At 37.6% G+C, this 12,779-nt stretch overlaps 1 protein-coding gene across 1 annotated transcript in view; it reads right to left on the bottom strand.

The window, feature by feature from the left end:
• Positions 1-12,779, bottom strand: part of CDC123 (cell division cycle 123) — a 51,646-nt gene that overhangs the window by 25,024 nt on the left and 13,843 nt on the right. Inside the window, exons 5-6 of the mRNA XM_028507354.2 lie at positions 10,437-10,532; positions 5,396-5,502 (exon numbers count right to left, since the gene is read on the bottom strand). Coding sequence (XP_028363155.1) covers positions 5,396-5,502; positions 10,437-10,532 — 203 coding nt within the window. The remainder of the gene's footprint in view (positions 1-5,395; positions 5,503-10,436; positions 10,533-12,779) is intronic.

The following is a 12,779-nucleotide window of genomic DNA, read 5'->3' as shown; positions in this document are numbered from 1 at the left end:
GCCTGGGTTGTGGGCCACGTCCCCCAGTAGGGGGTGTGTGAAAGGCAACCACACATTGATGTTTCTCTCCTTCTCTTTCTCCCTCCCTTCCCCTCTCTCTAAAGTTAAATAAATAGAATCTTAAAAAAATAAAACAGATATATACTTCAATTCATATATGCCTTTATTATCACATAGCATTTAAGTGTTGATTGGTTTAACATTTAATGTTATTTTAAAAACGTGACTAGGTTCCAGGTATAAGTGAGAACATATGTGACATGTGAGGTTACTACACAAAGCTTTTCTTACTAAGATGATTAACGAGATAGCCAAGTTTTCATTCCTGAAAGGACAGGAAAGTAGAGAGCCATCTAGTTAAAACTGACTGTAAAGGTCAATATTTTCAGGAGCTCAGCCAAAATACTGAAAGAATGTTGTATGTCGGTAAGAGAGGACTCTAGTGGAAAATGTTTAAGTTGAAGACGAATCCCATTTGTTTGGGGTAAGGTGTAATATCTGAGCACTGGTTTACAATATTTATTACTCAAATGGTGTGGGTTCTAACTCTACTATGAGCCAATGTGGCAGGAATGTGGGGAGGAAAGTCAACAGTATTAGTATGTGTTGAGAATAATATCTACACGAATTTACTCGAGACAACTTAGGAATTACCTAAATCCATTGACTGAGATCAGTTTCACCACTTTTATAGTAATGAGAAAACATCCCCATTAAAGCTTTATAAAGTGGCAGAAAACAAAACCATGAATGCTTTAAAGTGGCACATCACCGTAGATATACTAGGGGAACGTCCTCAGTGGTAAGCTTTTCTAAAAAAAGTTGGAAAGTTACAGCATTATACCTCACAGTAAGTAACTCCTATGTATAAGAGAACAAAAATCAAATCTTGGCCAGGAAAACAAAAAACCAAGCAAACCAGAGCCAGGGGGCAATTGGCACCAAAATTCTGGTGTTGTAGCTTTTATTGCTCACCAGGAAGCAAAATGAGAGTTCTGCTACACAGATTCTATTTCTTCAGATTTCACTGGTGGCAGGAACGGAAAGACAAAAGTAAAATGACAATGAATTAAGGGTAATTAGGTATGTTCATACTAATTTTCATAGAATTTTTCTTCAAAAACAACCTAAAGCAGAAAAATTGTCACCTAAATAAACAGGCCTTTAAAAATCACAAAATAAAGTTTCCTTTAGGTCCAGCTTATACACAAAATTTTATTCCTGCAATTCTTTGATGCTGAATTTTAGGACTAATAACCAGTTTGGTGATAATCTTCAGAAACAAATGTATAAAAATTATTTTGAAATTGCTGTGTATAAATTACTAAGGCAAGTGAAATTTCCTGATCTCTAGTTAAATCTCCTTAGTCACAAACCCCTCAAGAAAAAAATTAATGGATTAATTTTTTATATTCATTCAGCCCTTTCTTCTAACTGCCAAGTGAATATCAGATATTTTTTCTTGCCTTGGCCTACTAAAGTGAGACTTAATCAATAAAACAATTAATGGAAGCATCCTTATGGCCCTGGTCGGTATGGCTCAGTTGGTTGGGCATCATCCCACAAAGCAAAAGTTGCCGGTTTGATTCCCAGTCAGGGTGCTTGCCTAGGTTGTGGGTTCAGTCCCACTCAAGGTGCGTATGAGAGGCAACCGATTAATGTTTCTTACATCAATGTTTTTCTCTCTCTTTCTCCTTCCCCTCCCCTCTCTCAAAAGATAAAATAAGTATAATCTTTTAAAATGAAATCTTTTTAAAAAAAAAGAAGCTTTATAACTCAATAAATCTAATCACACAGAATGTTTATAATTGGGGAAATAAATAATACACTCAGCAAGTACAATGTAGACAGATGATGTTAAATGTGTCCTAGTTCAACTTCCATGTTTTAAAGCTCCTTGGATACAACAACCATTAGAGGAACAGAAAAAGTAAGAGTACTTAACATTCTACATAAAATTACACCAGTGGTAGACAATATGGAAGGCCAATCCCCTAGCTGTCCCCAACCTGCACCCTTGCTAATGGAATTGTGACTGTTCCAATCAGAAAGCTCTTGTGTCCCACCATCCCCTCCAGGATGCCAGGGACACACATGTGGACTAACCTAAGTAATCCTCAAGGCAAGAGCCTGGACCAGCAGCATCAGGATCATTTGGGGACATGCTGGAAATTATATTCTTTGGTACCACTCCCAGCCTACTGAACCAGAAACTCTGGGGGTGGGGCAATCTGTGTTTTATCAGACTCCCCAGATCATTCTGATGCTGCAAAAGTTTGAGGGCCCCTGGTCTAAACCAATCATGGCATTTCGGGTCCCTCTGCCAAGTACTGGATTGGGCTGGGGAACTGTATGAAGAATGAGTCTGAAAGGAATCCTACTGGGAAGCTTCCAGAATGCTTTACTTGCTCACATAGAAAGAATTAGAAGAAACACACCTTATTTTTGATTCCAATATAGTCATGTCTGTATGTGATACCTGAAGCTGTAGCAGCAATCTTGTAACCACTAGGTGATAAACCCAAATACCAAGCCAACAGCCAAGGGTGGCAGCAGGGACAGACTGAAGGAGCCTGGGTCCTGTCACCATGCTGAGCTGCGGACTAGCCCTAGACATTACCCATCTCCAGACTCTGAATCCTAATTAGCTTGTGGGAACAATTACTCAATAGTTTTAGGCCTCAATCTTCTAACCGATAGAAGGAATGAATCAGATTATAGCACTAATATCACCCTATCCATTTAAAGAATTATATTTTTATTTTTAATTTATTGATTTTAGAGAGAGAAACATCAATCTGTTGTTCCACTCATTTATGCAGTCACTGGTTGACTCCTGTGATTCCTGTATGTGCCCTGACTGGGAAAAACCCTCAACCCTGGTGTATTAGGACAATACCCTAACCAACTGAGCTACTCAGCCAGGGTAAGGATTATACTCTTAATTTCATCTTTAAGGGGTCCTGAAAAGACTATGTGACAAAAATTCATCTTTCATTAGAGGGCCTATCAATAGGATTTTTGTATTATGATAAGACATTAATTGTTCTGCAACTAAATACAAACATTTCCAGAAAAGGATGACATAACAGTCCTACCAGGCTGAAGGCTAAGTGCTTGGCATTAGGTCCTGCCAACTCCCAATTATTTATATGAAGAGAAGGATGGTATTCTGTGCGTAAACACTTTTAATTCAAGGCTTCAAATTCACTTACTGATTTAACTTCCTTCCTATGCAAAAGTCAAAAAGTACAAAATGCAAACAACTGACTCATACTTCTACCTTCCACTGGAATCACAGTTAACTTCACATAAGACAAGAAGGAAAGATGGGCTAAGAGGAGGCAGAAGATCACTACACTGGAAAGATGTCTGCGAAAACCAACAACCACAGAGAATTAAAAGTGGTTTATTATTATTTTTGGCAAGAAAGAGATTTCCTCATACTCTAACTTCAACTAATATTAAAGGCACACAAAAATCCATATCTGACAAATTAATAGGTACAGCATACTTTTAATATATTTCAAGGCCTCTTTAAGCATTAGGTATCAAAAGGCTTTATAATGGAAAAAAAGATGGTCACGACTTCCTCTAATCACAGGGTATCACCTAGAATGAAAATGCTGCTGCACTACTACTAAAATAAGGGCACCATGCACCTTATACCAATACAGCTAAAATCCTTTTATAAAAAACTTCCAACACAAGCACAAACTCTTACTATCACTTAACCTCATTTTATTTAATGAATGTAATACTAAAGACATATGCCCAAACTGCAGAACTCAAATGCAAAAGAATTGATGCACAACTCACATGTAGTGAATTTATTTTTTCCTGCCATGTTCCTCTTCAAAAAAGTATTTGAAGCTAAAATGAATGAATGGGCAGGGCAAACTAGGTGGATAGTTGGGGCCCTTGGCTGGATAGCTCAGTTGTCCCAATATGCCAAGGTTGCGGGTTCAATCCCTGGTCAGTGTCCATATAAGAACAAACCGCCCAGGCTGGTGTAGCTCAGTGGATTGACCGCGGGCTGGGAACCAAAGTGTCACAGGTTCGATTCCCAGTCAGGGCACATGCCTGGGTTGCAGGCCATGACCCTCAGCAACCGCACATTGATGTTTCTCTCTCTCTCTCTCTATCTCCCTCCCTTCCCTCTCTAAAAAAAATAAATAAAATCTTTAAAAAAAAAAAGAATAAACCAATGAATACATAAAAGGGTGGAACAATGGACCAATATCTCTCTCTCTTCCTTCTTTCTCTAAAATCAATAAATAAAAAAATAAAATATAAACTGGATGGATTGGGAGGAAATGGCATGCAATATTTTCAATTGCTTAGTTTCTAGATTTTGTGATGAGTTTTATTTTAGATGTCAGTTTAAAGATTAGTTGAGATAACTGCTTTGTTTAAGATGAGGTAGGACAAGAAGTCTACAAGAATAACTGCTACTTGATGACAGAAGAAAATCAGCACAAAGAGATCACCCACAGCTCAACAGCACAGTTGTGCTGTTCACCTGTGAGGAAGAGAGCAGACTCAAGGTCTGCAGCTACAGAGTAACTGGCAAAGGAAGAAAAACAGCAATTTCACTTCTAGAAAGTCATCCTAAAGAAAATTTAGCAACGTGCACAAGGATTAGATATTCACTGCAGAACTGTATATAATAATAGAAGTAAGTAAGATTGGTCGAACAAATTATGCTATTGCCATCCAGGGGGATACTACTAAGTTAATACTAAATAATGACACATTTAAGTATTTAATATCACTTAGAAACGTTTGCTATATACTGATAAGTGCAAAGGCATCCTACTAAGCATATGAACTATATGATCCCATTTTTGTTTAAAAAAATTAGAGTATAGTTTGAGACAGATCTATCTATATTATACCTGTAACAGATAAAGTCTGGAAGTATATAAAACTGGTGAGACCATGGGTGCTTTTGCATTTCCTGTTTTTGTTTAGCTCTAGTTCCTAATTTTGTGTTTCTATAATAAGCATATACTAGGGGTGTTTTTTGTCCTTTATTTTCAATTTTTTAAATTTATTTTTTAATTTTTCAATTCCAGTTGACATTCGATATTTTTTTATATTAGTTTCAGGTGTAAAGCAAAGAAGTTAGACATTTATACACTTGTTTTATAATAACAGTACCAAAACATTTAATGGGCAGAGATATAGAAAATCCATTTAAAGACATTCATTATATAGTAACTTCTGTAAAAGGAAAAGAAAGGTTTGCTTTAAAAGGCCATTTGAGAACATGAAATAGACTTGTTACATGAAGCTGTTGTTTATAACAGTTTTTGAACTAATAGTTTTGTCTGTAGAAAAACTCTCACAAGGACAGAAACTATTGACGTGGGAGAACAAGAGACGTACTTACGGCTGAGTAAAGTCACGAGTGATGAAGTCAGAACTCTTGAACAGTAGAAAGATGTCGCTGAGGGTTTTACATTTCAGAGAACTATTCATTGCTATCCAGTATGCATCCTAAATAATAAAACACATGCTACTTAGTATATATTCCAAGTTAGTTGCTATGAACAAAAACTCAGGCCTATACACAAAAACAATAATTCTATTTCTTCAATGGCTTTAAGAAAAAAGCCAAGTAAGAATTCTAGCTATGGTGTCAAATGTCAGTCAAACTTTTAAACAATGAATGCCATCACCATTGTACGCTGACACTCATTACGAACACAGATGTTAAAATCCCACCTTTCAGTTCAGGCCCAAGCATCTCCCTAAGTTTTCCTTGTTAATAATGAAAGAAGGGGGAAAAGGTATCAGAGATGCTGACACTTCAGCCAGAAGAATAGGGTGTAAATAAAGAGCCTGACTACTCTTAGAGAGCCTGACTACTCTAAGAAAAGGAGATCCTTTCCTTTCTTTCAGTTCCTGGCGAGTAAGAGCTGAAACAGCTGAAGTTTGACTAGAGCACTTAAGACCCATGTATAACAAATCTGGGAGAGAAAAGGTAAGATATTCTGAACCATCCCAATTTTAAATGGTGAATCATACATATGAACAACAAAAAAAGTAAGAATATCAGGTACAATAGACATAGAGCATAATGAAAGATGCCTAAAAATGATACAATAATTGTCACTTAAAAAACATACTTCTGCCCTAGCCAGTGTGGCTCAGTTGGTTAGGCATTGTTCCACAAAGCGAAAGGCCATGGGTTCAGTTCCCAGTCAGGGCACATGCCTGGGTTGTGGGTTCAATACCCGATTAAGGAGCATATGAGTGGGAATCAATTGATGTATCTCTCTCTCACATCGATGTTTCTCTCTCTCTCTTTCTCCCTCCCTTCCCTTCTCTCTAAAAATAAATAAAATCTGAAGAGAAATATTTTTTAAACATACTTCTCCCAAAGATAGATCAGACACAGGACAATAATGTAATTTTGAGAAAACTAATGAGATTTTTAAAAAAACTATCCAATTATCTACAATATAGGGAAGCACTGGCATGTAGTAGGTACTCAAATGATTTATCTATCTTAAGTGGAAAGCCTCAGTCCAGTTCAGTGGTAAGGTATGATTTAAATTACTGCTGAAGTATACAGTGAAAGTGAGTTTTAGTAACTTATTTATAATTTCTTTTAACTCCTCCCAATAAAAAGATGATGAACTCTTGATTGAAGATGTATATTGAACACAGAGATTTAACTCCACTAAAACAAGAATATATACCTATATAAACCATGCAACTGAATAAACAAGACAATTATTAAGTCCAGGGAAAACAAAATGTTGAATAAGAAAACAAGTTGCCATAGTACAGTATATATCAGATGTGTACACAGTGTTTGCAAAATCACATTAGAAACAATGAATACTAATCCAATGAAAAGAATCATTGGATTAGTATTACTGTGTTCTTATTACTGTATTCTCATTACTGTAATAAGAATAGTAAAATAGAAAGTAGTGAAGAAGCCTAGCCTTCCAGTCAAGATGGAGGCATAGGTAAACATGGCTCACCTCCTAGCACAACCACATCAAAATTACAGCTAAACCATAGAACAACCATCACTCAGAACCAAAAGAAATCAAACTGAATGGAAGTCTGACAACTATGGAATTAAAGAAACCACATCCATCTGGACTGGTAGGTGAAGCACAGAATGGGCTGGTTCCACATCTACATGTGGTGGATAAAAATTCAGGAAGGATACTCTGGGAGACAGGAGTCCCAGCCCCACACCAGGCCCCAGCAGCCCAGGGTTCCAGTGCCAGGAAAATAAGTCCTGATAACCTCTGCTTGCAAAATCCAGTGGGAAGTAAGTTGACAGAAGAAACTTCTGGAGTCCTGAGCAGTTCCTCTTATAAAACCCAAATATGCACTTACTCAGATTCACTCCCTCTGAACTCCAGAAGTAGGACAGCAGCTTGAAAGGCACCAGTGGCATACGGGGAGGAACTGAAGTGTCTGGCATCAAGGCAAGAGCTGGAGGACAGCTTTCTTCCAGATAGAAGTAGGCAGAGGCCATTGCCTTTTCAGTCCCCCTCCCCCCACCGGCCCAAGAGCCATAGAACAGGCAGGTGGGTGCCATATTTGAGACTCCATCAAACTGGCTAACACTGTTTGCCCCATTTTCCAGATCCCCTGAGGTTCTGTCCCACTCAAATTACTAACCCACCCAAGCTGTTAACAGTAGCTTTTCCATGTCTTGGCTTATGCTTCATAATTTCCTAAATCCTCTCAAACAAGCAACAGCTAGCCTCAGTGAACCCCAACCCCCAATCCCTGTACCTCTTGCAAAGTAGCCCCAGTCTTGGCATCAGCAGCAGCTACCTTTGGGTGACAGTTTGGCCTCGCCTGGGAATCTCTAAGCCCAGCAGAAGTGGCAGCCACCTCATACTGCTTTATAGCTCATGCCAGGTGGCTCTGGGCAGAACACAGGTGAGGGGTCCACCTTGGCCTGCACCATCTAGGAAACCCCAGAGCCTGCACACACAGTGGACAGTCGGACCATGTTGAAGTGCCACATCCCTGCCCCTGCACAGCTGATCCTCCACAAAGGGCAGAAATTGGTGATCAGTGGTCACAGCCAGTCCTTGCAGCTGACTGGCCTGGATAAATTCCTCCCACTGATCTGTCAATAGCAACCAAGGCTCAATTACAAGAGGAGGGTGGACTCAGCCCACACAAAAGGTACACCATAAGTACCCAGCTTGGGTGATAGGGGAGGCTGTGCCACTGGACCCTACAGGATACCTACCACATTAGATCACACTACCAAGACACGGAGTCAAAGTGGCTCTACCTAATACATAGAAACACACCCAAGGAGGCCGCCATAATGAGGAGACAAAAAAACATGGCCCACATGGAAGAACAGATCAAAACTCCAGAAAAACAGCTAAACAACATGGAGATAAGCAATTTAGCAGATACAGAGTTCAAAACATTGGTTATAAGGATGCTCAGAAAAGTTAGTGAGGACCTCAACAGCATAAAAAAGATCTAGTCAGAAACAAAGGATTCACTAATTGAAATAGAGAACAATTTAAGAGAGACAACAGTAGAGTGGATGAAGTTGAGAATCAAATCAATGATTTGGAACATTAGGAAGCAAAAAACCACTAATCAGAACAAGAAGAAGAAAGAAGCATCCGAATAAACCAAGAGAGGCTAATGAGACCCTGGGACAACTTCAAACGTACCAACATTCAAATCATAGGGGTGCCAAAAGGAGAAGAGAATGAGCAAGAAACTGGGAATCTATTTAAAATAATACTGAGAGAAAACTTCCTTAATTTGGTGAAGTAAATAGACATGTAAATCCAGGAATCACCCCACAAGATTGACACAAAGAGATGTACTGCAAGACGTATCATAATTAAAATGCCAAAAGTTCAAGATAAAGAGAGAATCTTAAAAGCAGCAAGAGAAAAGCAGTTAGTTACCTACAAGAGTTCTCATAAGACTGTGAGCTGATTTTGCAAAAGAAACTCTGCAGGCAGGAAGAGATTGGCAAGAAATATTCAAAGTCATGAAAAGCAGGGACCTACAGCCAAGATTACTCTACCCAGCAAAGATATCAGTTAGAATAGAAGGGCCGATAAAAAGCTTCCCAGATAAGAAAAAAACTAAAGGAGTTCACCATCACCAAACCATTATTATATGAAATGTTAAAGGGACTTATTTAAGAAAAAGAAGATCGAAACTACAAACAATAAAATGGCCAAAAATACATATCTATCTATCAACAATTGAATCTAAAAAATAAACTAAGCAAACAAGAACAGAGATAGAATCATGGAGAGCATTTGATGGTGCCAGACGGGAGTGGGGTGTAGGGGAAAGAGTGAGGAGGTAAGGGGATTAAGTAGTATAAATAGGTGGTTACAGAACAGCCCTAGGGATGTAAAGTACAGTATAGAAAATGGAAGAACTTATATGCACAACCCATGGACATGAACAATGTTGGGAGGATTGCCTGAGAGAGTGTGGAGTGCTGGGTGGAGGGGGGCAAAGGAGGAAAAATTGGGATAACTGTAATAGCATAATCAACAAAATACAATTTCAAAAGCAAGAAAGTAATGAGGACAGGAGATAAAAGCTAAATCTTTCTGTTTTAGAGTAGCAAGCCAATAATAAATACCTAAAACTGAAGAATAAAGAAATAGAGGAAAATAACAAAAGAATGTACTAAAATATTTAAAAGCCTCTGAGTGGGAAATGGTAAAGCAAAGTATATCAGGACTTGTTGATTGTTGTAGCAAGCAACCAGAGCTTTTGAAAATTTAAACTATGTATATGTGTAATTACTTTTAATGAGTAAAAATAAAAATTAGATTAAGTACAATTTGTCACTTAAGTTTGTAAGTACAATTTTAGAATAAAAAAGATAAGTATGAATTGATTTTTGAAAATGCAAATAAATTTTTGATTCTTTCAATGAGCTTAGCTGACATAAAATTGTTTTCTACTGGATTAGAAAAAAATAGTAAGTTTTTCCACAAACCTTAACTTAGAAAAAAATCTTGTCAGTATAATGTTAAAATAATAAAACATTTACTTAAGAAGGTATCAGTTGACTTCTCAAACTGCTCTATTTCTAGATCTTGTGACATTTACATTTTACTAATTTTCAATAGAGAAAAATTTCTCTGTTAAACTGAATGGCTGAAGTTTTAAAAAGGACACAACATATATTTCATCAGATTTATTATATGATCAGTACCACAAGAAGCTGAACCCATCTTTTGGCAAAATTTACCATACTTTACAGTGCCAGGAAAGTACAATGCACAAATCAGGAAAAGAAAATAGCAGGGGAAATAAAATAAATTCCACAGTATTTTCCCTAGAATTAGGAATATAATTAGATCCTCTGTGGGGACATAAAATGAAATGAAGAGCAAAGCAAAGACTACTCAAACAATGAGAGATTTACTGAAGCGGCCTACCCTTGGGGCACTCCAGTTAAGTTTAGGAAACACACTGCCCCCCAGGGAATTGATGGCTTCTTGGACTGTAGTTGTGAACTCAGGAAATTCTGGTGCCTACAGAGAGAAAGAAAAAATTATTTGGGCAAGTCAATATAATCACAGTAAATATAGAAAACAAGGTCAAATCTCAAGGTTAAACTATTTAGGGAGGTAAAAATAATTCAGAATATAAATCGCTATCAGAATTCTGAACTCAGCTAAATAAAATTAATGATCAAATAACATTTACCAGAAAGGGGGAAAGTGCCCAAATGTCATTTTCTAAAGCAATTAAAATCCACATAGCTAAACACAGATGTCACAAGGTATCTGGGGATGTGAGGAAAGGTTCTCTTAACACATACATAAAACCAGTGTTTTTTTAAAGATTTTATTTATTTATTTTTAGAGAGGGAAGAGAGGCAGAAAGAGAGAGAGAGAGAAACATCAATGTGCAGTTGCTGGGGACCGTGGCCTGCAACCCAGGCTTGTGCCCTGACTGGGAATCGAACCTGGGACACTTTGGTTCGTAGCCCGTGCTCAATCCACTGAGCTATGCCAGCCAGGGCACCAGTATTTCTTTATTAAGTGAAAAGAGACAGAGGGAGTTATCACTTGTACATATAGTCCAATTCGCAGAAATAACCCCTGACATTTAAAAGTCCAGAAGCCTTTCCATTTGCAGGAAAAGATTCTTGGACAAATCCCCAAAAGGTTTTATGAGAATGAGAAATAAATTATGTGGTAAACTGTATTTAAACACTGCTATTTCCAGACAAGTTTTAATATAAACAAAACTTAAAAACAGGACCTTGGTAAAGTTAAAAATCAACCAACCTTTTTGGTTGATTTTAAAAATGCATATTTTATAGAAGCAAGTAACCAAAACATTCTAAGTGTCATTTCAACCAGGAAGTAAAAAGAAACAGTGGTGAAGGTCTTCTAACGCAGTTATTGTCATGCTCTCCTCGAGCCTATGGCACCGTGAAAGGAGCACACAGACATAAAGTGCAGAAAAGGGGAGTGTGGAAGAGACGTGAGAGTGGAACGTGCAGAAGAGCCACCACAAAAACATTAACCGATATTCCACAAAGTCACAGGATCCCTTTCCATTTGTTGCCCTCTACTGGAGAGCTGCAAATTCTGAAAAAGTCCAGTAATGACAAGCCCTTCCACAGAGGGGGAAAAAGTTACAATAGGCCTAGAATTAGCTAAACTACACACTGAAAAATAAATCAAATGGTTTACGCCAGCAATCTTCATCTGGTATGCTGTAGTACACCACAAGAGGCACACTGGTGTGTTGCAAGAGTTTTTAAAACATGTTACACCTGACTGTTTAGTCAGGGCCACTGACTTCTTTTCCCTTTGATTGTCAAATAGAAAAACGACAACCAACGCAATAGCCATCCAGTGTGAATGAATCAAAATTATACCTGATGTTTTTGTCTGATTGGCAAAAAATACTGATATACTTTTTGGTATGCTTCAGAATTTTATTAATTAATTTATATGTACCATGAGGTGAAAAAGGTCGAAATCACTGGCTTATGCTTATCTCCAAGATCTAACCCAGTTAATGACAGAGAGAAAACTGTGACAAGAGTCTGACGAAACAGACCACAACATGTACGTTAAAAAAATGGAAATATATCCCCATAACTAGAGAGCAGCTGTAAGCAACAGGCGAGTGAGAATGACTGGAGAGAGCAAGGGCAGGCCAGACGAACTTTTTTTTTGCTGCATATGCGCACAGCCCCTGCATTGGTTAGCAGCATCTGGTAGTTATTTGACAGCATGCCCTACATCTTCTATCTGACTTTTTCAGCTTATATACATAAAACTAAACTCTAGCAAGAGGTTCAAAAATGAGTAATAGCCTTGAGTCCTTTATTTTCCATTCATTTTTCCTCATCAAAAGAAATTATCATTCATGCTAAGCCAATAATTTCCTTTTAATTCCCCAAAGTTGCTGATTTGGCTCCACAGAAGCTCTATCCACAAAAACCCTTATGTTAGATATGCATTAGCAATAATTTTGACAACTGGCATAGTTACACAAAATTTACAACACAAAGGGATTTAATTTTCAAAGATAAAAAATTTAATTTTACTATCCTACCAAACTTCACATATAAGAATTGCTTTAAATTTATGTATTGCAATTTAAAAGAGGTGACTGATTCCTCAAATCTTCAAATTATTCAACTTTAATGAATCCTGCCATAAGAATTCTAATATCAATTTAAATTATAAAAAGTATGAACTGTAGAGAAAAATTTCTACTCCAGTGGAAGACTATGTATTGTCTACATCGAGCGC

Source organism: Phyllostomus discolor, chromosome 1 (assembly GCF_004126475.2).
Source record: "Phyllostomus discolor isolate MPI-MPIP mPhyDis1 chromosome 1, mPhyDis1.pri.v3, whole genome shotgun sequence".
In the NCBI taxonomy this organism is placed as follows: Eukaryota; Metazoa; Chordata; class Mammalia; order Chiroptera; family Phyllostomidae; genus Phyllostomus; species Phyllostomus discolor.
Note: the sequence above shows the minus strand (reverse complement) of the source record. Positions and strands in the feature narration are given on the sequence as shown.